Raw genomic sequence first — 24,676 nt, forward strand, 5'->3', positions numbered from 1 at the left:
AAACCACCCGGAATATCGAAAAATTAGTTTTGCAAAAAAAGTGGTGGCCGAGTGGTTACTGTTCCAAGGTACCAGGGTTCAATCCCCACAGTGGCAAAACTTTTTTGTTTTCTTAATTATAGGTTTCCGAGTATGGAGAACTCAGTTTCAACCTCGAAAACCTGGAAATTTTGAAGGATTCCAGCAGGAAATCTAATCTCTATTTTTGGCACCAAAAATAGAGTATTCGTGAACCGATAATAGAGCTCCTCCTGGAAGAATACGGTAGCTGAGAAGACTTCATCAGACTTTTGAAGTTCTGGCTGAAATTTACCGAAATTTTACCGATTCTGGAGGATTTTGGCTGGATTTTTGACAGCTTTCGCTATTTTTTGATAGTTTTAGTCCAAAAACCACCCAGACTCAACCATTCCACAAAAAGGTAGTAGTGGGTTAGTTAAATTGAGCAGAAGGGCAGCCAGCAGTGGCGGACGGACACACTTTCAAAATAAGTGAGAGAGAGGGGGACCGAGAGACGCAGACGTCTCGAGTGTCTCGTCATTTCGTTCGAAAATGGACACACAATGAAAGAGAGAGAGAGAGAGAGCTCATGAAATGGGGCAATAAAATAGGAGAGAGGTGGTGGTGAGAGTATATAGAAGTGGTCTCCTTTCTCTCTCTCTACGGGGGTCATGAGGTCCCCACTACTTCTTTTAAGGGAGACACCACTTTTCTCTCTTTTTTCCGTTTTCCTTGTAGTGCGGAGAAGAAAAAGGATTTCAGAGATTCAAATTCTATTTTTGGTGGTGTCAAAAATAGGAAGAGGAGGATTAGATTTCCTGATGGAATCCGTCAAAATGGTGGTAAAACGACCCTTAATTGAGTTCTCCAAACTCGAAAACCTATTTATTCAAAAAACAAAAAAGTTTTGCCACTGTGGGGATCGAACCCTGGTACCTTGGAAGCTTAACCACTCGGCCACCACTACTCATTTCAAAACTGATTTTTCGATATTTCGGGTGGTTTTTAATCGTTTTTCAAGTTTTTCGTGTCAGAAATACTGAATTTTATCGTTTTCCACCAGAAAACCGGGAAAAGACGAATTTCTGGTCACTTTTTGGGAAAAGTCACAGAAAAGAAAAGAGAATAGGGAGAGAGCAAAGAAAATGTAATTAGCTTCCTTATTCTCTTTCTTTCAACTGAGTGACTCTCTATTTTGTGCTCACTGAGTTCTAGAAATGTGCTCAGTGAGCAATTAGTGAATACATGTGTACTACAATATTAGTGGGGGGGGGGACGTTATGACGTTTTCTGAATTCAGGGAATTTCAGAAAAATGGATTTTCAGAATCTATAAGACTTCAGAATGACTCATGATCTGAAATTGAAAATTCACAGAATTTTCAGTCAAAATGAGAAAAATCTGAATTTTTTGGTGCAAGAAAACGGCAAAGTCCGAATGGAAAATTTGGAAAATCTGAAATTTTCAGCATTTTTTGTCAAAAATTGTTTTTTTTTCATAGATTTCTATAAATAAGATCTTGGCCAATTTCAGCCGATTTCAGCATGATTTTGGAGCATTTTCTGCCGATTTTAGCTGATTTCGGAGCATTTTCAGCAAAAAATATGCAATCAATCTAAAACTTAGTTTTCCACCTGCCACTATTTTCCAAAAAGTCATAAATCAGGTGCTCCTGCTCCTTTTCTTCCAAAAATTTCATTTCCGAGTCCAAATCTGAAATTGTACCCCCCACAATTTCAGCTCTCTCTCCCCAGACACATACATAATTATATGATGTTTGTTTTGTCTTGGTGGGAATATGAGGAAAAGCGGAACAAAAAAGAAAGGAACGGAAGTCAGAAAAAAGGAAAAAAGAGAATTCATATTTGTTCTTCACAAAAAAAAAGAATGAAATGAGTCATTAGGAGGAGAAGGAAGACTACAAAAACTACAAACTGACCAAATGATTTTTGGAATGAAATTGGCTTTAAAACATCCGAAAATTATGAAAAATCGTCAAAAATCGATCTGAATTTTCATTATTTTGCGATTTTTAACTCAAAAATCGAATTTGAACAGGTTTTAGTATAGTTTGAGTCGTTTTTCTGAAAGTTTCAAAAGATTTCATATCGGAATGATTTTCGGGATGAAATTGGCTCAAAAACATTCGAAAAATAAGAAAAATCGTCAGAAATTGATTTAAAAATTGGTTAAAAATGTATATAAACAATTTTTCCGTTAGAAGGATTTCTAAGATTTGATTAGTTTCTACCATATTTTTAGTTATTCGGTGCCGATTTTGAGCGTTTTTTGTCGTATTTTTAGTATTAATGATCTAAAAATTCGGTCTGGAAGGGTTTTAGTCAGTTTTGGATTGTTTCAATTAAGATTTCAGAACATTCTAGACGGTTTTCATTTTTTGAGTTTTTCTATAATTTTGACCATTTTTCATGTTTTTCTGGCATGAAAAATGGTAAAAATGACTGAAAGAATCTCAAAAAAGTTTGAGTCATGAAAACCGTCTAGAGTGTTCTATTAACTTGGCTGAAACAGTCCAAAACATACTGAAATCCTTATAGACCGATACTTCGGACCAAAAATGCCTAATATACGTCAAAAAATGCTCAAAATCGGCACCGAATAACTAAAAATGTGGTAGAAACCAATCAAATCCTAGAAATCCTTCAAAACTATCGGAAAAAAACTGTTTATGTACATTTTTAACCAAATTTTAATCAATTTCTGACGATTTTTCATATTTTTCGGATGTTTTTGAGCCAATTTCATCCCGAAAATCATTCTGATATGAAATCCTTCAAAACTATCGGAAAAACGACTCAAACTATACTAAAACCTGTTCAGATTCGATTTTTGAGCTGAAAATGTCCAAAATACTGCTAAAATTGAGACCGATGACTCACTAGGCAACACCAGCTTATTTATCACCACTAAATGTCAAATAGAGAAAAAATAAACTGGAAACAAAGAGGGACAAGGAGTGACTAATGAATGATTTCATTGTTCAGGGAAGGAATTACTCATTTTTAGAAGAATTATCGAGATAGTAGAATAGAGGAGGCGTAGGCAGGAGGAACTGTTGATAAGGAGGACAAAATTGAAATTTCGGAAAAAAATTTCACTGTGCTAACATCTACCGTAACCAGGGACGTGCGGGATGGAAATTGAAAAATTGAAAAACTCCGATTTTTCGGAACTTTTTTCATAGAATTTTCTGCAAAACCAACGGGAATGGTGTCAAAACGTCATAATTGTGTCAAAATCCCCTTAAAAACCGCTCAAAAACCCCTCCAAAACCAGGTTTTCAGTCAAAAACCCGATTTCCCAAAAAGTGGTGGCCGAGTGGTTAAGGTAGACAGTGACACAAAAACGACCAGAGTTCGATTCCCACCCAAGCCAAATCTTTTTTTCTTTTTTGTTTTGCGGTTTCTGGATGTCTAGAAGTTTGAAAAACTGATGTGAAGCTAAAAAACTGGATTTGAGAGCTAATTTTCATTGAAAAAATCAAATGTTCCGATTTCTGAGTTCAAAAAGTGCCAAAAATGAGGTTTTCTAGCTTGCGAATTACGAAAAATTACTTAAAACCCACTCAAAAAACACAAAAAACCAAGTTTTCAGTCAAAAACTCGATATTCCCAAAAAGTGGTGGCCGAGTGGTTAAGGTAGACAGCGAGACACAAACGACCAGGGTTCGATCCCCACCCAAACCAAATCTTTTTTGCATCTTTATTTTTGGGTTTCTAGATGTCTTGAAGTCTCAAAAATTGATATGAAGCCGAAAAATTGGGTTTGAGAGCTGTTTTTCATCAAAAAAGTAGAATATTTTGATTTGCGATTTAAAAAGTGTCAAAAATGAGGTTTTCTAGCTTGCGAATTACGAAAAATTACTTAAAAGTCACTCAAAAAACACAAAAAACCAAGTTTTCAGTCAAAAACTCGATTTTCCCAAAAAGTGGTGGCCGAGTGGTTAAGGTAGACAGGGAGACACAAACGACCAGGGTTCGATCCCCACCCAAACCAAATCTTTTTTGCATTTTTATTTTTGGGTTTCTAGATGTCTAGAAGTCTCAAAAATTGATACATAGGCGAAAACTGGATTGGAGATAATTTTTTCCACCAATTTCAGCGAAAAACCTTCAAAACTGATTTTTTTTCAAATTTTTGCTGAAATTTTTGAGCCAAATTAAGTCTCTACAAGGTAATGACTAATAATACTCAGCACGTGGTGAGCATACTCATTGATGCCTGTCCGCCTTCCACTCCATCAGTCAGCTGTTAGTCTTATCAGTTGACATATGAAATTGTATGTGTTATCATGTTTGTCAACTGGAACACAACAACCAAACCACAATCATATTATTACTACTAATGAAATAGTAGTAATATATGCTGATTTTTGACCGAAAATAAGGAAAAAACAAGATAAATCCAAGGAGAACGGGTCTGGAGCTTCAAAACGAAGATTTTGAGCTCATTTTCAGTTGTCTAAGCTCAGAAACGGCAATTTTTTGCAACTTCCTATAAAAAGGTCACATTTTTCAAATAGCAAAGTGTATGCATTTATTTGAATGTCCACTCCCCAACAAAAAAGAGCACATTCGGTTTACTCTGCACAGACTACGGTAGTACCCCCGATATTCGATCATTTTAAGCTGATTTTAACCAATTTCAGCCGATTTCAGCTTAATTTTCGAGCGTTTCCAGCTGATTTTAACAGATTTCAGCCGATATTCGATCATTTTAAGCCGATTATAACCAATTTCAGCCGATTTCAGCCAATTTCAGCTCGATTTGGAGCATTTTCAGCCAATTTCAATTTTAACCAGCTTCGGTCTAAAACTGAATATGTTTGTTCTGTTTTCCCCTATTCTTCCGTTGTTTCCCAGTATCAAATTCTAGTGTTCATATCTTTTTTTTTCCGCTCATTGAGCCCTCTCTCTACGCTCTAATAGAGAGATGATGGAGGCTAATGAACAGAACAAAAAAATGACTGAATATAGGAGCGAAGGCGGCGGGGGAGTGGTGAAGTGAGAATGAAAACAAGCAAAACTATATATATATAATTAATATTATTATGGGGAAAGAGAAAAAACGACTGAAAACATAAAAGAAAGGCTCAAAAATCGTCTTAGAGCCAAACTTCAGTAGAGACATATTAAGAATGTACATGTGGTCTAGCAGGCGTGTATCTAGAATGGCTTCTGGCTGGAAACAGTCTCATTTTCAGTTATCAGAGGTACAACTTTGAGAATTGTGATTTTGTCAGAAAACGCCGAAAAACATTTTTCTGCCATTTTAGAAAAAATTACAGGAAAAATCGAAAAATCACTATCTTGGTTAATTAACTTTGGAAAAATTCAGCAGAAATTATCAACTTTTCCAGTCAAAATTGGAAATCGCTCCAAAACCAACGGGAACGGTGTCAAAATCCCCTTAAAATCCGCTCAAAAACCCCCAAAAAACACGTTTTTAGCGGAATACCCCGATTTTCCGAATAAGTGGTGGCCGAGTGGTTAAAGGGGGGCGGACAGCTCAAACGACGGGGGTTTCTACGGGGGGCGTGTATTTTGACGTGACGGTGTTTGCACACAGTGCGCCATAAATTACGACAAAAACGCTATTTTGATTAAAAGACGGTTTTGAACCGTTTTTTTTCCTGAAAAGAAAATAATAAAACCAAAAATTATATTTCTTTTTCCATTTTTACGGCTTTGCTCATTTGCTACAACACTAAAAATAAAAATTGTGACAATTCTACTCTTCAGTAAAAAGAGGCAACTTGTAGAGCACGCCTCTTGTGCCACGAAATGTCCAACAATTTTATTTTTTTGTGTATTTTGTAGAGAAGAACTAGAACTGTATTTTTTCAGTTGACCACTTTTTTGTACGAAAACTTCCTAGAGAGTTATAGATCGTCACAGTTTTCAATACAAAATATAGCGATTTTCGAGGTTTTTACTTTGACGGTCTGTATCTTTTCAGGAAGGTTTCGTACAAAAAAGTTGTCAACTTCAAAAATGAAGCCCTACGTTTGATCTACATTTTCCAAAAACAATTGACAATATGAGACAATCCGTTACAACTGGGCGTTTCCTCCGAATTCGCTGCTTTTATAGGAAAAATTCAAGTTGCAATCTTACTGCAGAAACCGGGGGGAAAGTAGGAAATCAGAAGGACTGTAGAAAATCAGAAAGTAAATTAGTATTGATCTTTGAAAAGTATCACTGAGAAATTCTCAGACTGAAAATTGTCATTGTATCATAACAGTTTTCTACCATAGTCTATTCTTCAAAAAATACAACAAACTGTTGCAGAAACTTTTGAGGATGCCGAAAAAACGACAAATTTTATTGAAAATATAAGAAAAAAGTCGAATATTGCATTCAAAAAGGAAGCAAAAAAACTTTGTCGTCTGTGGGGGTCGAACCATAGAGTGTCGAGCTGTTCAATCAAAAGTCAAACTCTCTCCCTGTTGCGCCAAATGAGGCGTGCGGAGCTGCCACTTCTTTGTCCTATAAGAAGTTGAACACTTTGCTAACTGTGGTCGTCTGATTAGGATGTCTGTTTTCCAGTAAAAGATGTCGTTTCATGATCTTTCGTGTATCAGAATATCATTGTATGCCCAGTACCTTAATTCTAGATGTATAAGAAAAAAACACTTTTTTAGCTGTCCGCCCTCCTTTAAGGTAGACAGTGACACAAAAACAACCAGGGTTCGAACCCCACCTAGGCCAAATCTTTTTTGCATTTATGTTTTTGGGATTCTAGATGTCTAGAAATGTCGAAAAATGATATGAAGCCCAAAAACTGGATTTGAGATCATTTTTCCTGCCAATTTCAGCGAAAAACTTCAAAAACCGGTGAAATTTTTGAGCTAAGAATCTCCATCCACTAGATAATGACTAATAAATAGTCGGAGGAATTTTGATGATTTTTAGTAAGAAAAAGAGATTCTGAAGTTAATTTTAAGCCTCTAGGCGGAAGGCGGAAGTCGGAAGTCGGGATTCCATAGAACTATGATTTCAAACGGTGTCAAGAGAACAAGAAAGTCGAAATTTCGACATTTTTCTACCAAAAAATCAAATTCATTGACCCGAAACAATGAAAAACTATGTACTTCCTATCAAAATATTTTTGATAACAAGCCATAAAAACAATTCGTTTGGGTATAAATTGTTGATGAGATGGAGGATAGTAAATGGAATGATAAATGATTGTAGAACCGAAAATATGACGAATTTTTCTTTCTTCGTTTTTTTTTGAAAAAGACGAATGAAAGAAGAAAAGATCACTAATCCGGTCAGAATGTGTCTCTGTTCAAAAGAATAGGCTAATCTGATCCGAAAAGTGCAAAAAACTTAGTTTTTGGCAAGAAAAATGAGAAGAAATTAGAATTTTTGACAAAAAGTTACAGTAGGAAGTCAATATTTTGGGGCGTTTTGAGATTGGTGGCCCCGCAAATTTGGTTTTTTAGGCCACCTCTTTAGAATGCTTGATTTTGATTGTTTTTTTCGAGTTTCAAGTAAATTTTGAACATAAAATTAACCAGTAAAAACTATTCAAAATATGCGGAATTCGCTTGAAATTTGCTGAAAAACGGTCTTCGAGGATTTTCGTAATTTTCAGCAATTTTCAGCTGAAAATTTTGTTTTTCGAATGGAATCTGATTTATCAGGTTCTGTGATATCCAAATCAACGGAAGTTCTCGATTTCCAGACAAAAATGTGAGGTTTTTTCAGAAAATTTACATTTTCGCAAAATTTTCTCACAGCTTTAGGCCAAAAGATCGGAAATCCGGACATTGAGACACTGTGACAGACAAAACTGCTAATTTTCAGCTTAAGTCTCATTCAAAGCATCTGGTGCGCCTTGGACGCGTTTTGATCGGATTTCTATAGATTCCAAGCGGATCAGAGGGGATTTCCAACAAGTCAGACAACTCAAATCGAAAAAAAAAGACCGATTCCAATGATTTTCAGCCAATTTCAGTCATCAGAAAGCTTTTTCAGCTATCTTATCAATTTTCGAGAAATTACTATTCAAAAAAAACGAACAAAACAACGATATATAGCCACTGAGATAGTGGGAGAGAGAACAATGAGAGATAGAAAGACATCATCGTCATTTGTCGTCGTCGTCATGTTTTGATAACGAAGCGTGTCTTCTTCTTCTTTTCTCCTTTTTTGACGAAATAGATAGAAAGAAGATGATAGGAGAAGGAAGGATAAGATGATGATGTGGTCAGAAGGGGGAAGAAGAAGACAAAAGGAGAGAAAAAACACAACAACCGACACAGAGAACAGTTAGTTCAGAGTTGCGCGGAAGTGATTTTTTCAAATCCGGAAGTCGGAAGTCGGAAGTAAAATTCCTAATCCGGAAGTCGGAAGTAAAATTCTAAATCCGAAAGTCGGAAGTCGGAAGTAAAATTTTGAAAACGGAAATCGGAAGTCGGAAGTGAAAAAATGCCCGAAAGTCGGAAGTCGGAAGTAAAATTTTGAAAACGGAAGTCGGAAATCGGAAGTCGGAAGTGAAAAAATGCCCGGAAGTCGGAAGTCGGAAGTAAATTTCTCCGCAAAGATTTAAAAACTCCAAAAGAAAATATCATGAAATTCACAAAAAACAGTGAGAAACTAGTTTTTGGCTGAAGAAAAGCCTATTTTCTGTCCTTTTAGACCGTTTTTCCTTGTATTTCTGAGAAATTTACTTTCCCTAATCTCCACTCTTATGAAATGACGGAAGTCGGAAGTGAAACTCCAAATCCGGAAGTCGGAAGTAAAATTTTTAAAACGGAAGTCGGAAATCGGAAGTCGGAAGTAAAATTTTCAAAACGGAAGTCGGAAGTGAAAAATGCCCGGAAGTCGGAAGTCGGAATTCCGCGCAACTCTGAGTTAGTTCTTTTTGTGTCATAACGAGTTCAAAGATAATTGAATAATCAGGAAATTCGGACCATGGATTTGCATGGAATTCCGACTTCCGACTTCCGGGCATTTTTATCATTTCGACTTCCGGATAAGAAAAATCACTTCCGACTTCCGACTTCCGGATAAGGAAGTTTATTTCAGACTTCCGTCATTCCATAACTGTGAAATTTACGAAAAGCGTATTTCGCAGAAATACATGGAAAAATGGTCTAAAAGGACAGAAAATAGGCTTTTCTTCAGCCAAAACCTAATTTTCCACTGATTTTCGCGAATTTTATGATCTTTTCTCTTGGAGTTTTTGAAAATTTGAGAAAAAATATCATTCCGACTTCCGACTTCCGGAAAAGAAATTTCCACTTCCATGCAACTCTGGTTCAGGCTATATGGACTGACAAATCGATATAGACATTAGGATTACTGTACTTCAGTCTGTCCCAATGAAGGTTTTTCCCATATTCAGAAAAAAAACCGAGAAATTCCAAAAAACGTCGAAGTTTTCAGAAAATACCGAGAAATTCCTGAAAACGCCGAAAATTTTCAGAAAGACGCCGAAAATTTTCAGAAAGACGCCGAAAATTCCAAAAAACGCCGAAAAATCCAAAAAAAAACGCCGAAATTTTCAAAAAACCCCGAAATTTTCCGAAAATACCGAGAAATTCCAGAAAACGCCGAAATTTTCGGAAAAATTCCAAATAACGCCGAAGTTTTCAAAAAAACGTCGAAAATTTCAAAAAACGCTGAAATTCCGCTGAAAAACGAGCCTAAGGTGCCCCAGGTACTCATGTTTCTGTCAAAAGTGTCTGGGGCACCTTCAGCGTGGAAAAATCCGATTTGGGTCAAAAAACTGGACAATTACAGTTATTTTTGAGCATTTTTAGCCAATTTTTAGCCAATTTTTGAGCACGCGGGCTTATACCAGGTGATAACGACAGTTGGATAGAAAAATAGTTACCCTGAGTAATTTTTGGTTTCTGAACCAGATTACTGTGGGTTACTGTATCCCGGATGTCCCAACTTCCTAAGCAAGGATGGAAGGGCTCACAGATTTATTACTGTAAGTGTCTGCGGACATCTGGTTATGCAGACACACAGACAGAGCTATCCTTTTACGGATTCCAGAGAAATGAGACTATTTCCAGCCCCAAAACCGTCTTTTTCGCCTGAAAACAGGTGATTTTCCAATCCAAAAGTGAGCCTGTCACATCAGGTGCAAATTTGACTGAAAGACAGGTGGTTCCGGGTTCGAAAATCAGAAATTTCTGGAATTCTTGAAATTTCCATGTGTTGATACTGCTGACAGAAATAGAAGGAAAACGCATTACACTAAATAAACGAACACGTTCGGGTGGGGGCTTCGTTTCCAATTTTACTATTCGTTTTGAGGGGGACGGAGAGAGATAATGCATCGAGTGGAGACGCAGAGAAGAAACGGAAGTGTGAGAAAGAAGATGGTAGCAGAATAGAATAGATGATGAAAGGAGGGGTTTGTAAACAGAGACTGTTTAGGTTTGATTTATGGCTGTTTTATAATAGAAAACCATTTCAAATGGGCGGTTTTTAAGGATTGGGGGCAAGAAAATCATTATTTTTTAGGTATTTTCAGAAGAAAATTCGACTATTCTCCGAATTTTTCCGGAAAATTCCCAAAAAACAAGGGAAATTTCATAGTTTTTGCATTTTTTAGTCGCTAGCCGAACATTTCGCAACCGGACATTTCGAAACCAGTCATTTAGAAAGCGGAAATTTGAATCCGAGTATCACATTTTCTGTTTCAGTGTACCGGTTTCACAGCGTCCGGTTTTGATATGTCCGGTTTCGAAATATGGCCGGTTGCAAAATGTCTCGGTTTCGAACTGTCTCAGTTTCGGAACGTCTAGTTTCGAAGTGTCCAGTTGCAAAACGCCCGGTTTCGAAATGTCCGATTTCGAAATTTCCGGTTTCGAAATATCCCGGAGCCGAATAAAACGACGTTAAATAAAAACTAAAATTTCGGAAATTTCCCGAAAACAGCAATTACCGGGAAGTGTTTTTTCAAAATCTAGATTTTCAGACTGAAATTGCTCAAAACCAAATACTTGGGTTACTGTAGGTTGTCTCTACATCCAGATGTCCGGATTCCCAATTTCTCGTAGGATTCAAAAAGCAATTTATCGGAATTGCCGAAAAACGAGTACTGTAGTCTATGTCCCGATCCGACTTTTCAGCTTAAATTTTACTATTTTCAGCCAAAAAAGTTTGTCTGGATGTCCAGATTCTCCATTTTTCTCGATTTTCAGTGATTTTCAGCAAAATCGCAAAAGAGACGGTAGATAGGGTTACTGTAAACTGCCGTGTCGCATTCAGTATCAGGGGTACTGTAGTCTGTTCAGATATCCAAAAATCGTCCGCTTAGCCTAGCCGCTAGTGGGTTTTGACCGAGATGACCAACGCGGTCAAAAACCAGAGATAGCGTAAATCAAATGGCTAGCCGACCACCGACTTTTTGAAGGAATGAGGCGGATCTTGCAAATAAAAAAACTAGAGAAATTTGGGTACAAAAATCGATAAAAAATTGAGATTTCGACTTTTATGAACACTTTTTTCAAAAATTTTCAAAAAAAATGGAACAGATGGTCAGTGTGTATGTCGTTTGTCTTCATCATCCTCTATCGTCTGTCCTCATCTTTCTTATCTCATGAGAATCTCAGCAAATAGAGAAGAATAAGTTGTGTAATATATGTGTTCCACACATTCCGAAATAATGACTCATACGTGTTGGAATGAGGAACGGCTGGTACTTTCTAGGCGTACTGTAACTACAGTAATGGCCATAACAACTACCATAACCTGTCCAATTTCAGTACTTCAGAAAGCTACAGTAGTCCGAACCCATGATGTAGGATCGAACTACAGTAACCCGATCCTGAAAGAAATTTGGATCTCGGTACAGTAACCTGAATCTTGAATCTAAGGGTTTAACAGAAAGATTCTCTGCAACCACATTTCCTCTCACAACTACAGTAACCCGATCCGAAATTTTTTTGAATCTTAGTACAGTAACTCGTTCTTTTAAAAATTGGGGTATTAGTACAGTAACCTGGAAGACAGTTTTTGTCCAAAATTCGAGAAATTTTCAAAATTTTACCTAATTTCAAGCTTGGAAATAGATGATTTCACTAGAAATAGAGTTTTCTGACTCAAATTTCACCGTGATTCCGAATAATTCCTTTTTTTATAGAATTATGGCTGAAAATCTAATTTCTAGCACGAAAGATTCGTGTCAGTGGCGTCAATTTGAGCGGATGCCCATAACTGAACTTTTGAAGTTAGAACTATGATTTCTGAGCGTCTGTCTGTGTGTCTAGACGACTGGATGTCCGAAAAACTTGGGGAGATACGGTATTTCTCAGAGTTCCGTCTATCAGTGTGTAAAAATGCCCGGATGTCCACAGAAAGCATATCTTAAACGATTTCAGGCAAATTTTAACTGATTTCAGCCAATTCTAGGCCGACTTTAGCCGATTACAGCCGATTTTAGGCAGTTTCGCAAGATTTCAAGCGATTTCAGCCGATCATAGCTTATTTCAGCCGATTTTAGGCGATTTTAGCCGATTTCAACTGATTTCAGGTGATTATAGCAGATTATAGCCGATTTCAGCCAATTTTGGCCAGTTTCAGAAGATTATAGCTGATTTCAGCTGATTATAGCCGATTTCAGCTGATTTTTAGCGATTTCATCCGATTGCAGCTGATTGCAGCTGATTTTTGTGGATTTTAGACTATTTCAGCCTGATTTTGGAGCATTTTCAGCCGACTATAGCCAATTTCAGCCAATTTCATCCGATTTAAAGCGATTATAGCCTATTTCAGCTGGTTTCAGCCGATTTTAGCCAATTTCAGCCGATTTTAACCAATTTTAGACAATTTTAGACAATTTTAGACAATTTTAGCCGACCCTCCTTACACAGTGAAATATCGATTTTCAATCCAGAAAACTTTATTAATTTATACCAAAAACCATAAAATTTAAAATCTGTCCAAATCTCTCAACTCATTCTCCACAAGGCTTCGATTATAAAACTGTTGCAAATTGTCCCATTTGTGATCCCTGCCGAACATTTCTACAGTAATCGGCTCCGCGTATTCATACGACTCCTTTTCGCACTTCCCGCCCTCGAATCCCAGTGGACACTCGCAAATCAGCTGATCCTTAACCACTTTGAATGTAGGATCCGGGTGCCGTGAGAAACTCGACACACAGAATCCGCCGTTTTGACACTGACACTTCCGCCAGTTGTGATTTATCAATTTGTCACAATTTGGACCGTAATAGTGGTCGGGACACCCGAGAGTTCCGCTATCGGTGCATCGACGGTTGATGGTCTTGGCGACGTCGGCGTTACAGAATTGGTCACAGTAGGCGCCGTACCAGTTTCTGGAAAATTGAAGAGTTTTAGGCTGAAAATCCTAGTTTTTAGAGCTAAAAACGGACTTTCAAGCTTTCTGACTGAAAATCCAGATATTTCGGAAAACTCTAAAACACGTAGAATCAATTATGAGCGAAAAATGAAGCTTTTTGCTTAAAATCCGTTCAAAATTGGCTAATTTTCAGTCACGAACTCCAAGAATCGAGTTTCGAATGAAAATCCGAAGATTTTGACTAAAAATCCTTATTTTCGACAGAAAAATTCATTTTTTAAAGTCAAAACCTGTGATTTTTGGAGTTTTGACCTCGGAATTCTAACAATTTCAGCCAAAACTATTTTTGGAAAGAAATTCCAGAATTCTAACCAAAAACCTTGGAATCTGGCTGAAAATTAGGATTTCTGGTGTCAAAAACTGTGATTTTAACTCAAGATCCAATGAATTGCAATCTGGACAAAAAATCCATAATTTGGAGATCAGAAACGCAGATTTTCGGCACAAAATTCGTTTTTGGAATTTTCAGACCCAATTTTCGAGGTTTTCGGCTCAAAACGTGAAATTTCGAAATTCGGACTGGGAAACTCGAAATTTTTAGATTCCGACCAAAAATCCGATTTTCAGCTTGAAAATTCAGAGTACTAGAGCTCAAAATTGTCATTTCCGGGTCAAAAGCACCTGGGATGCAAAAATTCGGTTTTTTGGCTGAAAATTCCGGTTACCGGAGCTTAAAATTGCGATTTTTGACTCAAAGTTGTAGTTTTAGACAAGATTTTTCAGTCAAATACACCAAGTCACGTGAAATTTTGAATTTCCGACTGGAAAATTCTAAAAAGAAAAAAATCGCTTTTCTAATGCAAAAATTAGTTTTCAGCTTTGGAAGTTTTTCACAATCGATTTCGCATCGAAAAAGACCAAAAATCGAGATTTTCAGCAATTTCCAGCCTACAGTATACCCACCTATCACACTTGATATCAATCCGGAATCCAGTGAACGGCAAATGAATCTCATCAGGTCCAATCGTCATCTGAATTGTATTCCATCTCTCCGATCGAATCGTTTCGTACTCCAAACCAAACTTCTCGACGGGGCCACTATTCACAAGTACCGTACCCGGATGGCGGAATCTCACGGGGACATTCGTCAGGATTCGGGTCTCGTCGGGAACCAGAGGCATACTGTAGACACGTTTGTTGGTGGGGAAATAGATGCCTTCGGTGATTTCAACGGTAGCGTTGAGGGGGAACGCGGATTTCAGACGGAGTTCTAGGTAGCCGCCGGCTTGGATAAGGGGGTACTGTAGGAATAGAAGAAGGAGCGGGATATGGGGCATGTTTGAGAGGGAGCTGGTGGTTAGACCGTCTAATTTAGACGTTGCTCTTATATACTCTTGGCTATCTAGTCCACTATCTAAGCCACGCCCTCTTTCAGAAGATAAGATAAGACAGCTCAACGGTTTCCGCTATCTTATCTTATCTTCTGAAAGTGGGCGTGGCCTAAATAGTGGCCTAGATAGTCAAGAACACCGTTTAACCATCAGTTTCCATCGAAACATGCCGCATCTCCCCCTCTTTCTTCTATTCCTACAGTACCCCCTAATCCAATCCAGCGGCTACCTTGAACTCCTTCTGAAATCCGCATTCCCCCTCAACGCCTCCATCGAATTCTCCGATGACATCTATTTCCCCACCAACAAACGTGTCTACAACCTGTCCTTTGGCGTCGACGAGCTCCGAATGCTCACGAATATTCCGGTGACATTCCACCGTCCGGCTACCGTACTCATAACGAGTGGCGCCGTCGAGAAATTCGGATTGAAGTTTGAAACGATTCGATCTGAGAGATGGGATACGAGAGTGATGACGATCAGTCCTGAGAGGATTCATTTACCGTTCAGTGGATTCGTTATTGATATCAAGTGTGATAGGTGGGTGTACTGTATGTATACTGTAGCTGAGAATTGCTGAAAATCGAGATCAAATCACCGATTTTGGTCTTTTTTGATGGGAAATCGATGGCTTTTAAGCGGATAACTGGAATTTTTGCATTGCACAAAGCAATTTTCAGCCAATTTTCAAAATTTTCCAGTCGGAAATTCGAAATTTCATTTTGACTCCGGGTTTTAACTCAAAAATGTCTGAAACTTCAACTTTGAGTCAAAAATCGGAATTTTAAGCTCCGATAACCGGAATTTTTAGCCAGAAACCGAATTTCTGCATCCCAGGTGCTTTAGACCCGGAAATGACGATTTTGAGCTAAAAATCTCGAAAATTGGGTCAAAACGCTCCAAAATACGAATTTTGAATCGAAAATCTGTGTTTTTGGTTTCCAAAACATGGATTTCTCGTCCAAATTGTCAATTTAGTAGATCTTGAGTCAAAAATCATAGGTTTTGACACCAGAAACCCCATTTTCCAGTCAGACTCCAAGGGTTCTGGTTAGAATTCTGGAATTTCGAGTTTTGACTTTGGAATTCATCGTTTTGACTGAAATTGTTGGAATTCCAAGTTCAAAACTCCAAAAATCGCAGATTTAGACTTTAGAAAATGGATTTTTCAGTCAAAAATATGGATTTTGATTCAAAATCTTCGGATTTTCAGTTGAAACGCGATTCTAGGAGTTCCGTGGCTCCAAGGCGGACTTTGAACAAAAACTTAATTTTTGCTCAAAATTGATTCTAGGTGTCTCCGAGTCATCCGAAGAACCTGGATTTTCAGCCAGAAAGCTTGAAAATCAGTTTTTAGCTCTAAAAACTAGGATTTTCAGCTGAAAAACCTCTCCAATTTTTTTCAGAAACTGGTACGGCCCCTATTGCGACCAATACTGTAACAACAATCTCGCCGAGACCGTCAACCGTCGATGCACCGATTCCGGCACCCTCGGGTGTCCCCTCTACTCTTACGGTCCAAAATGTAACCAACGAATCCACGGACCCGAGTGTGAATGTCAAAATAAGGGCGTGTGCGTTTCAAGTTTCCCGAAAAATTCCACTGGGGTTACTGTAGATGAGTTGGTATGCGAGTGTCCGTATGGATATGTGGGGAAGCGATGTGAGCAGAAGGAATACGAGTATGCGGCTCCGATTACTGTAGAAATGCACGGATTTCAGAGGAAATCGGATTTGATGGAACAGTTTTATAATCAAAGTCTTGTTGTGAATGAGTTGAACGTTTTTCGGTGGATTTGATGTGATTTTTTGGGATTTTTTTGTGTTTTTTGAATAAAAAAATGAAGATTTTTAGGATTTTCTAGTCGGAAACTCGAAATTCCACGCTTTGAGCTGAAATCTTCAAAAGTTGGACCAGAAAACTCCAATTTTGAATCGAAAATCTGTGTTTTTGATTTCCAAATTGCCAATTCAGTGACGATTTTAAGCCGAAAACCTCGAAAACTTGGTCAGAAAACTCCAAAATACCAATTTTTATTCGAAAATTGATACTTTTGAAGTTAAAAATAAAGATTTCGTGTCCAGATCACCAATTCAGTGGATTTTGAGTCAAAAATCACAGTTTTTGACACCAGAAACCCCATTTTCCAGCCAGATTCCAAGGTTTCTGGTTAGAATTCTGGAATTTCTTTCCAAAAGTAGTTGTGGCTGAAATTCTTGAAATTCCAAAGTCAAAACTCCAAAAATGGCAGATTTAGACTTTAGAAAATAGATTTTTCAGTCGAAAATCATGATTTTCAACGCTCGGAAGCCTAATTTTCAGTCAGAAAAAAGTGCTTTCAGCATGAAAATCATCGTTTCAGAGGATTTTTGAGAGGAGTTTCAGACCGTCAAACTTTCGGAATGTCTAGAAACTTTTTTGTCAAAATTCCCAATTTCTGAAGGCTGTAAGTATGAAATCACAGATAGATTTGGTCTTTTTCAATGCGAAATCGAAAACTTCTATCTTCAAAACATGGATTTTGAGCTGAAAACTATAATTTTTGCATCATTTCAGCTAATTTTCGAGGCTGCGCCTCAAAATGTCTGGATTTTCAGCCAACAATCAAAATTTTAAGTTCCGGTAACCGGAATTTCCAGCCAAAACCGAATTTATGGTTCCCAGATGCTTTTCGCCAGAAAATCTCGATTTAGAGCTTAGCGGAAATGGCGGATCTTCAGGCGCACAGACAGATAACATTGTTGTCCGAGAGGAATTCATTAGGCTGACGCAGAATCCCAATTTCCCAGAGATCATAGATTCCCAGAGACCTCTTTCCCTACACGCAACGCGGCCGCGTCGCGGTCTGATCGATCTGCCTCCCTGACACCCTCAGAATCCTTTCATTCATCATCATCTAACGATGCGTTTCCTACTACTCTTTTCCTTTTCTATCCTCTTTTCATCCGCCACCTTTTCCTATCCGACTTATGGCAACGGGATTCTGGAGATTCTCGTCGAATCTGGAGTTTCAATCCACGCTGGATTCGTGGTGACCTATGAAAACAAGTCACATGTCACTTGGCGTCAGTTGAAACCAAATACTCCTGAATTATTGATTTTCGAAGGATTCAATGTATCACAAAAAGTTTTGAATATTTTCGAGTTATCAATTCGCTCAGAACTGATGAATGTCACAATTCACGACAATCTCACTTCGAGTTCCGTACTTTTCAACCCATTGAGTGATCAGTTATACGATTTCTACCATCTGCCACTACCGTATATCGGTTTCGAGATGAAAATCAAGTGTGCCAAGTGAGAAAATGTCTTTAAACTATATCTAACCGCCTATTTTCAGAGATTGGTACGGTATTGGCTGCCAAAAGCACTGCTCGATAAAACAGGAGGGATGGCGATGTGATAAAAACGGAATGCCGGCTTGTGTCCTAGGTTACTGTGGATGGAATTGTCACCAATGTGAGTTATTTTGACGCTTTTTTTGTGATTTTCAGCAAAAATCTCAAATAAACTATACAATTTCAGCCGGATCGGAGTGTGAATCATACTTCGCAAACTGTCATTGCAAAAACGGTGGAAAATGTTACGAAACCGCGGAACATTCTACTAGATGCCAGTGTCCATTAGGATACACTGGTGACCGCTGCGAGAGATTCAAAAATTGGAGGAAACATTGTATTTTGAGACGAATTTCGGCATTCCCATAATGCTTCCGACCACATTTTCGAATCAAACCGCAGCTTTCCAGCATCTATTCGAACTTTACGAATTCCAAATGGGGACATCCGGACGTCAAGACACACAGATTTTCCAATTGTTGGGGAGTTTGGCAGCGATTTGTGTTCTGATTTTGGCCATGTCGGGTTACTGTATCGTCAAATGTTGTAGGGGATCAGAAAATGAGGAGAAAATTCTGGATGCTTCTGGAGATGAGGAGAAGAAGTGTATTCTAATTGAAATGAATGATATGTGATAATTCTCTTGTGAATCTGTGAATCTTGTGAAATTAAATAAAGTTGTTTGAAAACTGCAGACAATTCTTTGTACCCGGACAAATCTATGAACCGATAGAGAGAATTGTTGAAAACCGCATTATTTAAACCAACAGGTCTATGGCTGACGGAATATCGGCTTTTCTAAAGTCGAATTATGCGGTTTTTGCATATTTGACTCCAGAATTCATAGAATTCCAGCCAAAAACTATAGATTCCCGAATTCTAACCAGAAACCTTGGGATCTGGCTGAAATTGAGGATTTCTGGTGTCCAAAACTGTGTTTTTTGACCTAAAATTCACTGAATTGGTAATCTGGACAAGAAATCTTTATTTTTAACTTCAAAAGTATCAATTTTCGAATAATAAAGTTGGTATTTTTGGAGTTTTCGGCTCAAAACCGTCATTTCCTGGTTAAACAGCACCCAATCTCGAGTTGGACACCAGAAATTCGGCTGTTAGCCTGGAATTCCAATTACCGGAGCTTAAAATTTTGATTTTTGACTCAAAATGACCCAATTTGAAGTTTCAGACTTCAAGCTCGGTTTGAAAGTTGACTGAAAATCCAGACATTTTGAGACGCAGCCTCGAAAACTGCTAGACATTCCGAGAGTTTGACGGTCCAAAACTCCGCTCAAAGCTCGTCTGAAACTCGAAAACTATGAATTTCAACCTAAAAACACTAGTTTCTGGCTGAAAATTAGGCTTCCGAGCGTTAGAAACCATGATTTTTAAATTTCTACTATGAAAAAATTCTGGATTTCAGCTCGAAATCGGCTCAAAATCGTCATTTCCAGTTTAAAAGAACCAAACGTCGGTCCGGATGTCAGCCAGAAGACATCCAGATCTTCAGACCCACAGACAGACAATCTCGTTGTCCGAGAGGAATCCATTGAGATGACGTAGAATCCCAATTTCCCAGAGATCTTAGATTCCCAGAGACCTCTTTATGTTCACGCAACGCGTCTAGCTGCGTCGCGGTTTCATCGATCCGTCTCCTCGTAACCCTTAGAATCCTTTTATTCCTCATCATCTAACGATGCGTTTCCTACTACTCTTTTCCTTTTCTATCCTCTTTTCATCCGCCACCTTTTCCTATCCCACTTATGGCGCAGGAGTTATGGAGATTCTCATCGAATCTGGAGCTTCAATCCATGCTGAATTAGTGGTGACCTATGAAAACAAGTCGCAAGTCACGTGGCGTCAGTTGAAGGCAGACACTCCTGAATTTTTGACTTTCGATGGATTCAATATATCACGTCGACTCTTGAATATTACGATTCACGACAACGTAACTTCCAGTTCATTGATTTTCGTTCCCAATAAAAACCACGACTACGCCATCAACGATTTGCCACCACCTTTCGTTGGTTTTCAGATGAAATTTGGATGCGCCAAGTGAGTTTTCTGTGTGTCCGGATGTCCGAATTACATCTAAGCGGTTTTCAGAAATGGGTACGGAGCAATTTGTGAGAGACAATGCACGACAAACGAAACTAACAAGAGGTGTAATGAACATGGAATGCTGACTTGTTCCGCTGGACACTGTGGAGCCGATTGTGAAAAATGTAAATGTTCGATTTATAAGCGGAAACTTAATTTTATGAATAATTTCAGCCGGCACGCAATGCTCCTTTCTCTTCAAATGCAATTGCAAAAATGATGGAAGATGTTACGTATTTCGACCCAGAAGCTCAGATGAATTGGCAGTTTGCGAGTGCCCACCAGGTTACTTTGGCTACTATTGCGAACGTTTCAAACAGTTTGACAAAAATTTGACTTTTTCGACGAATTTCGGCAAAAATTTGATGGTTCCGAACAAGTTTTCGAATCTAACCGAAACGTGTAAACTATTCGAAAAATACGAAGGAAAAACTTGGGCATCCGGACATCAAGTCGCACAGAAATATCAATCATTTTGGAAATTGACTGAGATTTCAATGTTGATTTGGGTGGTGGGTATTCTGGGTTACTGTATCATCGAATGTTGTGGAAAATCGGAAAATAAGAAAGAGAATTCGGAAACTTCCAAAGCGGAGAGGAAGAAGACGTCAGAAGAAGTTGAGATAAATAATATGTGATAATTCTTGTTATAACATTTGCGTAAATAAATAACGATTCTATAAGATTGTTAAAATTCCTATATACTGCAGATTCAAGTCATCCGGACACATATAGCGGCCTTCTGCTAATTCAAATACACAGAAGATCATCTGGAACGAAGAACGAATCAAATTTCAGCATATACGCTTAGTTTTAAAGAGAGGTGTCTGTTTTTTTTTCGCACTCTGGATATCAGCACAGCCAGATGGATTCGGTCAACTGAACAAGTTGTTGTGTACAGATGGACATAGCTGTTTGTATTTGAGTCTGATCGAACACATGGGTATCCAGCAGAGTTGCATGGAAGTGAAATTTTCTTATCCGGAAGTCGGAAGTCGGAAGTGAATTTCCTTATCCGGAAGTCGGAAGTCGGAAGTCGGAAGCGATTTTCCTTATCCGGAAGTCGGAACTCGGAAGTCGGAAGTGAAAAACGCCCGGAAGTCGGAAGTTGGAAGTCGGAAGTCGGAATTAGATTTTTTCTCAAACTTTCAAAAACTCTAAGAGAAAAATCATGAAATTCGCGAAAATCAGTGGAAAATTAGTTTTTGGCTGAAGAAAAGCCAATTTTCTGTCCTTTTAGACCATTTTTCCAAGTACTTCTGCGAAATGCACTTTTCGAAAATTCCACAGTTATGGAATGACGGAAGTCGGAAGTAAAATTCCTTATCCGGAAGTCGGAAGTGATTTTTGTTATCCGGAAGTCGGAAGTCGGAATGGAAAAAATGCCCGGAAGTCGGAAGTCGGAATTCCATGCAACTCTGGTATCCAGATATTCGGACAGCCAGAAAACCGAGCTGCCCAGGATCCAAACTTCCCAGAGAACTTCCCATACACGCAACGATATCAGGACACACAGACATACACTCACGTTGTTCGAGAGGAGTACACCAGGCTCATATCTCTAGAGATTCCCAGAGACCTCTTTATCTACACGCAACGCGGTCGCGTCGCGGTCTGATCGATCCGTCTCCTCGTTGCCTCATAATTCTCTCATTCCTCATCATCTAACGATGCGTCTTCTACTACTATTTTTCTCCTTCATATTCCTGTCATCAAGCTCCGCTTCTTCCCTGGCGACAGGTTCTGGAATTCTGGAGATTCTCATAGAATCTGGAGCACCAACTGATGTTAACTTCATAGTGACCTTTGACAACGAGTCTCATGTCACTTGGCGTCATTTAGAGCCAAACATTCCGGAATTATTGATTTTCGACGAATTCAATCACACGAGTTTCTTCCACAGGATAAATGTCACGATTCACGATAACGTCACATCGCATTCGACGATTACTTACACATTTCAAGGCTTATACGATATTGACGATCTTCCAGTACCGTATACCGGATTGCAAATAAAATTCAAGTGTGCTGAGTGAGTTTCGGTATGTTCGGATGCCCGCATAATATGTAATCCGTTTTCAGAAATAGGTACGGCTTAAGCTGTCAACAACCATGTACGGATCCCAGAGGAAACTGGCGATGTGATCAATTTGGACAACATAGTTGTGCCGAGGGTTACTGTGGATGGAATTGTCATAAATGTGAGTTTACACATCTGGACACTTGATGTCATATGCACAGACAGACATTTCTCTGGGAGGTCAAAAGTAATTATACAATTTCAGTTGGATCGGAATGCCATCGCTTCGGAGAATGCAAATGTCAGAATGGTGGAAAATGTTATCCACATCCCATCCTCCTTCAGCATCTAGTCATGTGTGAATGTCCGCCAGGTTACCATGGAGATCATTGCGAGGAATTCAAGTATTTCGACAGAAAACTGAAGTTTTCGGCAAATTTCGGGCTGAACACGACGATTAAGAACAAATTTTCGAATCGAACCGATATCTACCAACTTTTCGAAAAATACGAAAAGGAACAGCGGACATCAGGGAATAAGGAATTTCTTGCATTTTTCAAGCATTTCGATATAGCGGCAAAACTATGGATTCTGATTTGCATGGTGGCGATGGCGGGTTACTGTATCTACAAATTCTGTGGAGAATCGAAAAATGAGAAGAAGATTCTGGAGACTTCGGGAGATAAGAAGAAGACGTCAGAAGAAGAGAAGAAGTGTATTCTGATTGAAATGAATGACATGTGATAACTATTTTTGTGACTTTGATTTGTTATTGTTTTTTGATGAAAAATGAATAAATTTGAAAACTTTGGTAGCAAAGCGATAGACATAGGCATCTGAACAAGCGGATACCAGTCGTCAATGGCATAGACATAGTCGTGGTTCTGTGCGCTGGATATCGGGATGTTTGTATAGACGCCAGACGACACACTTTGCTAGCCAGTCACCGCTTTGGGAATCTTCGTTTACACGCAACACGTCTCACCTGTCGCGTAGCGGTTGGTCTGATCGATCTGCCTCCTTCTATCCTACAGAATCATCAGGACACACAGAAATACAATCCCGTTGTTCAAGAGGAGTCCACCAGGCTATCCTGATTTCCCAGAGACTTCGGAATGCACACGCTACGCATGCTATAGACGCGTCGCGGTTCGATTTCCCAGAGATCTTCAGAGATTCCCAGAGAGCTCTTTACCCACACGCAACGCGTCACTGTAGCCGCGTCGCGGTTTGATCGATCTGTCTCCTCGTAACCCTCAGAAACCTTTCATTCTTCATCATCTGACGATGCGTCTTCTACTACTCATTTTCTCCTTTATATTCCTGTCGTCAAGCTCCGCTTCTTCTCCGACGACTGGTCCTGGAATTCTGGAGATTCTCATAGAATCTGGAGTTTCAACAGATGTTGGATTTGTTGTGAACTGTAAGGAAAATAGTCATGTCACTTGGCGTCATTTGAAGCCAAACACTCCGGAATTATTGATTTTCAATGAGTTCAATCAAACCAATCCCTACTGTCCGATAAATGTCACGATTCACGGCAACGTCACATCACATTTAATGATATTTTACCCAAATCAAGGCTTATACGACATCGATGATTTGCCACTACCGTATACCGGATTACAAATGAAATACAAGTGTGCCGAGTGAGTTTCTGCATGTCCGGATGTCCGAATCATATCTAATCCGTTTTCAGAAATAGGTACGGTAATAAATGTGAGCAACATTGTTCGGAGTACAGAGATAACTGGCGATGTGATGAATATGAACGGCAGAGTTGTGCCGAGGGTTACTGTGGATGGAATTGTCATAAATGTGAGTTAAGACATCTGGACACTTGATGTCATACGCACAGACAGACATTCATCTGGGCGGTCAGAGCAAAATCCATCGTTTTTGCATGAGACTCCAGATTTTAAACAAAAATCTCAAAAATAATTCAGCCATTTCAGCTGTCTCGGAATGCCGTAACTATTGCAAATGTCAGAATGGTGGAAAATGTTATTCAGATCCTATCTTCTCTACAGATTTTTTCGTCATGTGTGAATGTCCGCTAGGTTACCATGGAGACTATTGCGAGAAATTCAAGTATTTCGACAGAAAATTAGAGTTTTCGACGAATTTCGGACTGAACACGACGGTTAAGAACAAGTTTTCGAATCGAACCGATATCTATCAACTATTCGAAAAATACGAGAAGAAACTGCGGACATTCGGAAACGAGGGATTTCTGTCATTTTTCGTACCATTCAAAATACCGGCAAAACAATGGATTCTGATTTGGTTGGTGGTGATGTCGGGTTACTGTATTTACAAATTCTGCGTAGAATCGGAAAATGAGGAGAAGACTCCGAAAACTTCTAAAGTGGAAAAGAAGAAGACGTCAGAAGAGGAAAATAATGGTATTCTGATTGAGATGAATGATATGTGATAATAATTTTTCTGATTTTTGTGACTTGTTGTGATTTTTTGATGAAAAAAGAATAAATTTGAATATTTTGGCATTAAAG

At 38.7% G+C, this 24,676-nt stretch overlaps 6 protein-coding genes across 6 annotated transcripts; 5 read left to right on the plus strand and 1 right to left on the minus strand.

The window, feature by feature from the left end:
- Nucleotides 1-12,923: 12,923 nt before the first annotated feature.
- GCK72_015687 (uncharacterized protein) lies at nucleotides 12,924-14,653 on the minus strand (the record flags this gene model as incomplete). Its single annotated transcript, XM_003095087.2, has 2 exons — nucleotides 12,924-13,332; nucleotides 14,280-14,653. The coding sequence occupies 2 exons, from the start codon at nucleotides 14,651-14,653 to the stop codon at nucleotides 12,924-12,926; spliced, it is 783 nt and encodes a 260-aa protein (XP_003095135.2).
- A 220-nt stretch (nucleotides 14,654-14,873) lies between these two features.
- Nucleotides 14,874-16,507, plus strand: GCK72_015688 (uncharacterized protein; the record flags this gene model as incomplete). The annotated part of the gene is made up of 2 exons (XM_003095070.2): nucleotides 14,874-15,247; nucleotides 16,114-16,507. The coding sequence occupies 2 exons, from the start codon at nucleotides 14,874-14,876 to the stop codon at nucleotides 16,505-16,507; spliced, it is 768 nt and encodes a 255-aa protein (XP_003095118.2).
- A 1,103-nt stretch (nucleotides 16,508-17,610) lies between these two features.
- Nucleotides 17,611-19,606, plus strand: GCK72_015689 (uncharacterized protein; the record flags this gene model as incomplete). The annotated part of the gene is made up of 4 exons (XM_053731068.1): nucleotides 17,611-18,005; nucleotides 18,049-18,167; nucleotides 18,234-18,344; nucleotides 19,467-19,606. 4 exons carry the CDS (start codon nucleotides 17,611-17,613, stop codon nucleotides 19,604-19,606), a joined length of 765 nt encoding a protein of 254 aa, XP_053585840.1.
- A 214-nt stretch (nucleotides 19,607-19,820) lies between these two features.
- GCK72_015690 (uncharacterized protein) lies at nucleotides 19,821-20,781 on the plus strand (the record flags this gene model as incomplete). Its single annotated transcript, XM_003095068.2, has 3 exons — nucleotides 19,821-20,098; nucleotides 20,150-20,268; nucleotides 20,318-20,781. 3 exons carry the CDS (start codon nucleotides 19,821-19,823, stop codon nucleotides 20,779-20,781), a joined length of 861 nt encoding a protein of 286 aa, XP_003095116.2.
- A 1,032-nt stretch (nucleotides 20,782-21,813) lies between these two features.
- GCK72_015691 (uncharacterized protein) lies at nucleotides 21,814-22,907 on the plus strand (the record flags this gene model as incomplete). The annotated part of the gene is made up of 3 exons (XM_003095090.2): nucleotides 21,814-22,175; nucleotides 22,226-22,344; nucleotides 22,429-22,907. 3 exons carry the CDS (start codon nucleotides 21,814-21,816, stop codon nucleotides 22,905-22,907), a joined length of 960 nt encoding a protein of 319 aa, XP_003095138.2.
- Nucleotides 22,908-23,450: 543 nt separating this feature from the next.
- On the plus strand, nucleotides 23,451-24,597 carry GCK72_015692 (uncharacterized protein; the record flags this gene model as incomplete). The annotated part of the gene is made up of 3 exons (XM_053731069.1): nucleotides 23,451-23,812; nucleotides 23,863-23,981; nucleotides 24,119-24,597. The coding sequence occupies 3 exons, from the start codon at nucleotides 23,451-23,453 to the stop codon at nucleotides 24,595-24,597; spliced, it is 960 nt and encodes a 319-aa protein (XP_053585841.1).
- Between the last annotated feature and the right edge of the window lie 79 nt (nucleotides 24,598-24,676).

The sequence above is a fragment of the Caenorhabditis remanei genome, chromosome IV (assembly GCF_010183535.1).
Source record: "Caenorhabditis remanei strain PX506 chromosome IV, whole genome shotgun sequence".
Taxonomy (NCBI): domain Eukaryota; kingdom Metazoa; phylum Nematoda; class Chromadorea; order Rhabditida; family Rhabditidae; genus Caenorhabditis; species Caenorhabditis remanei.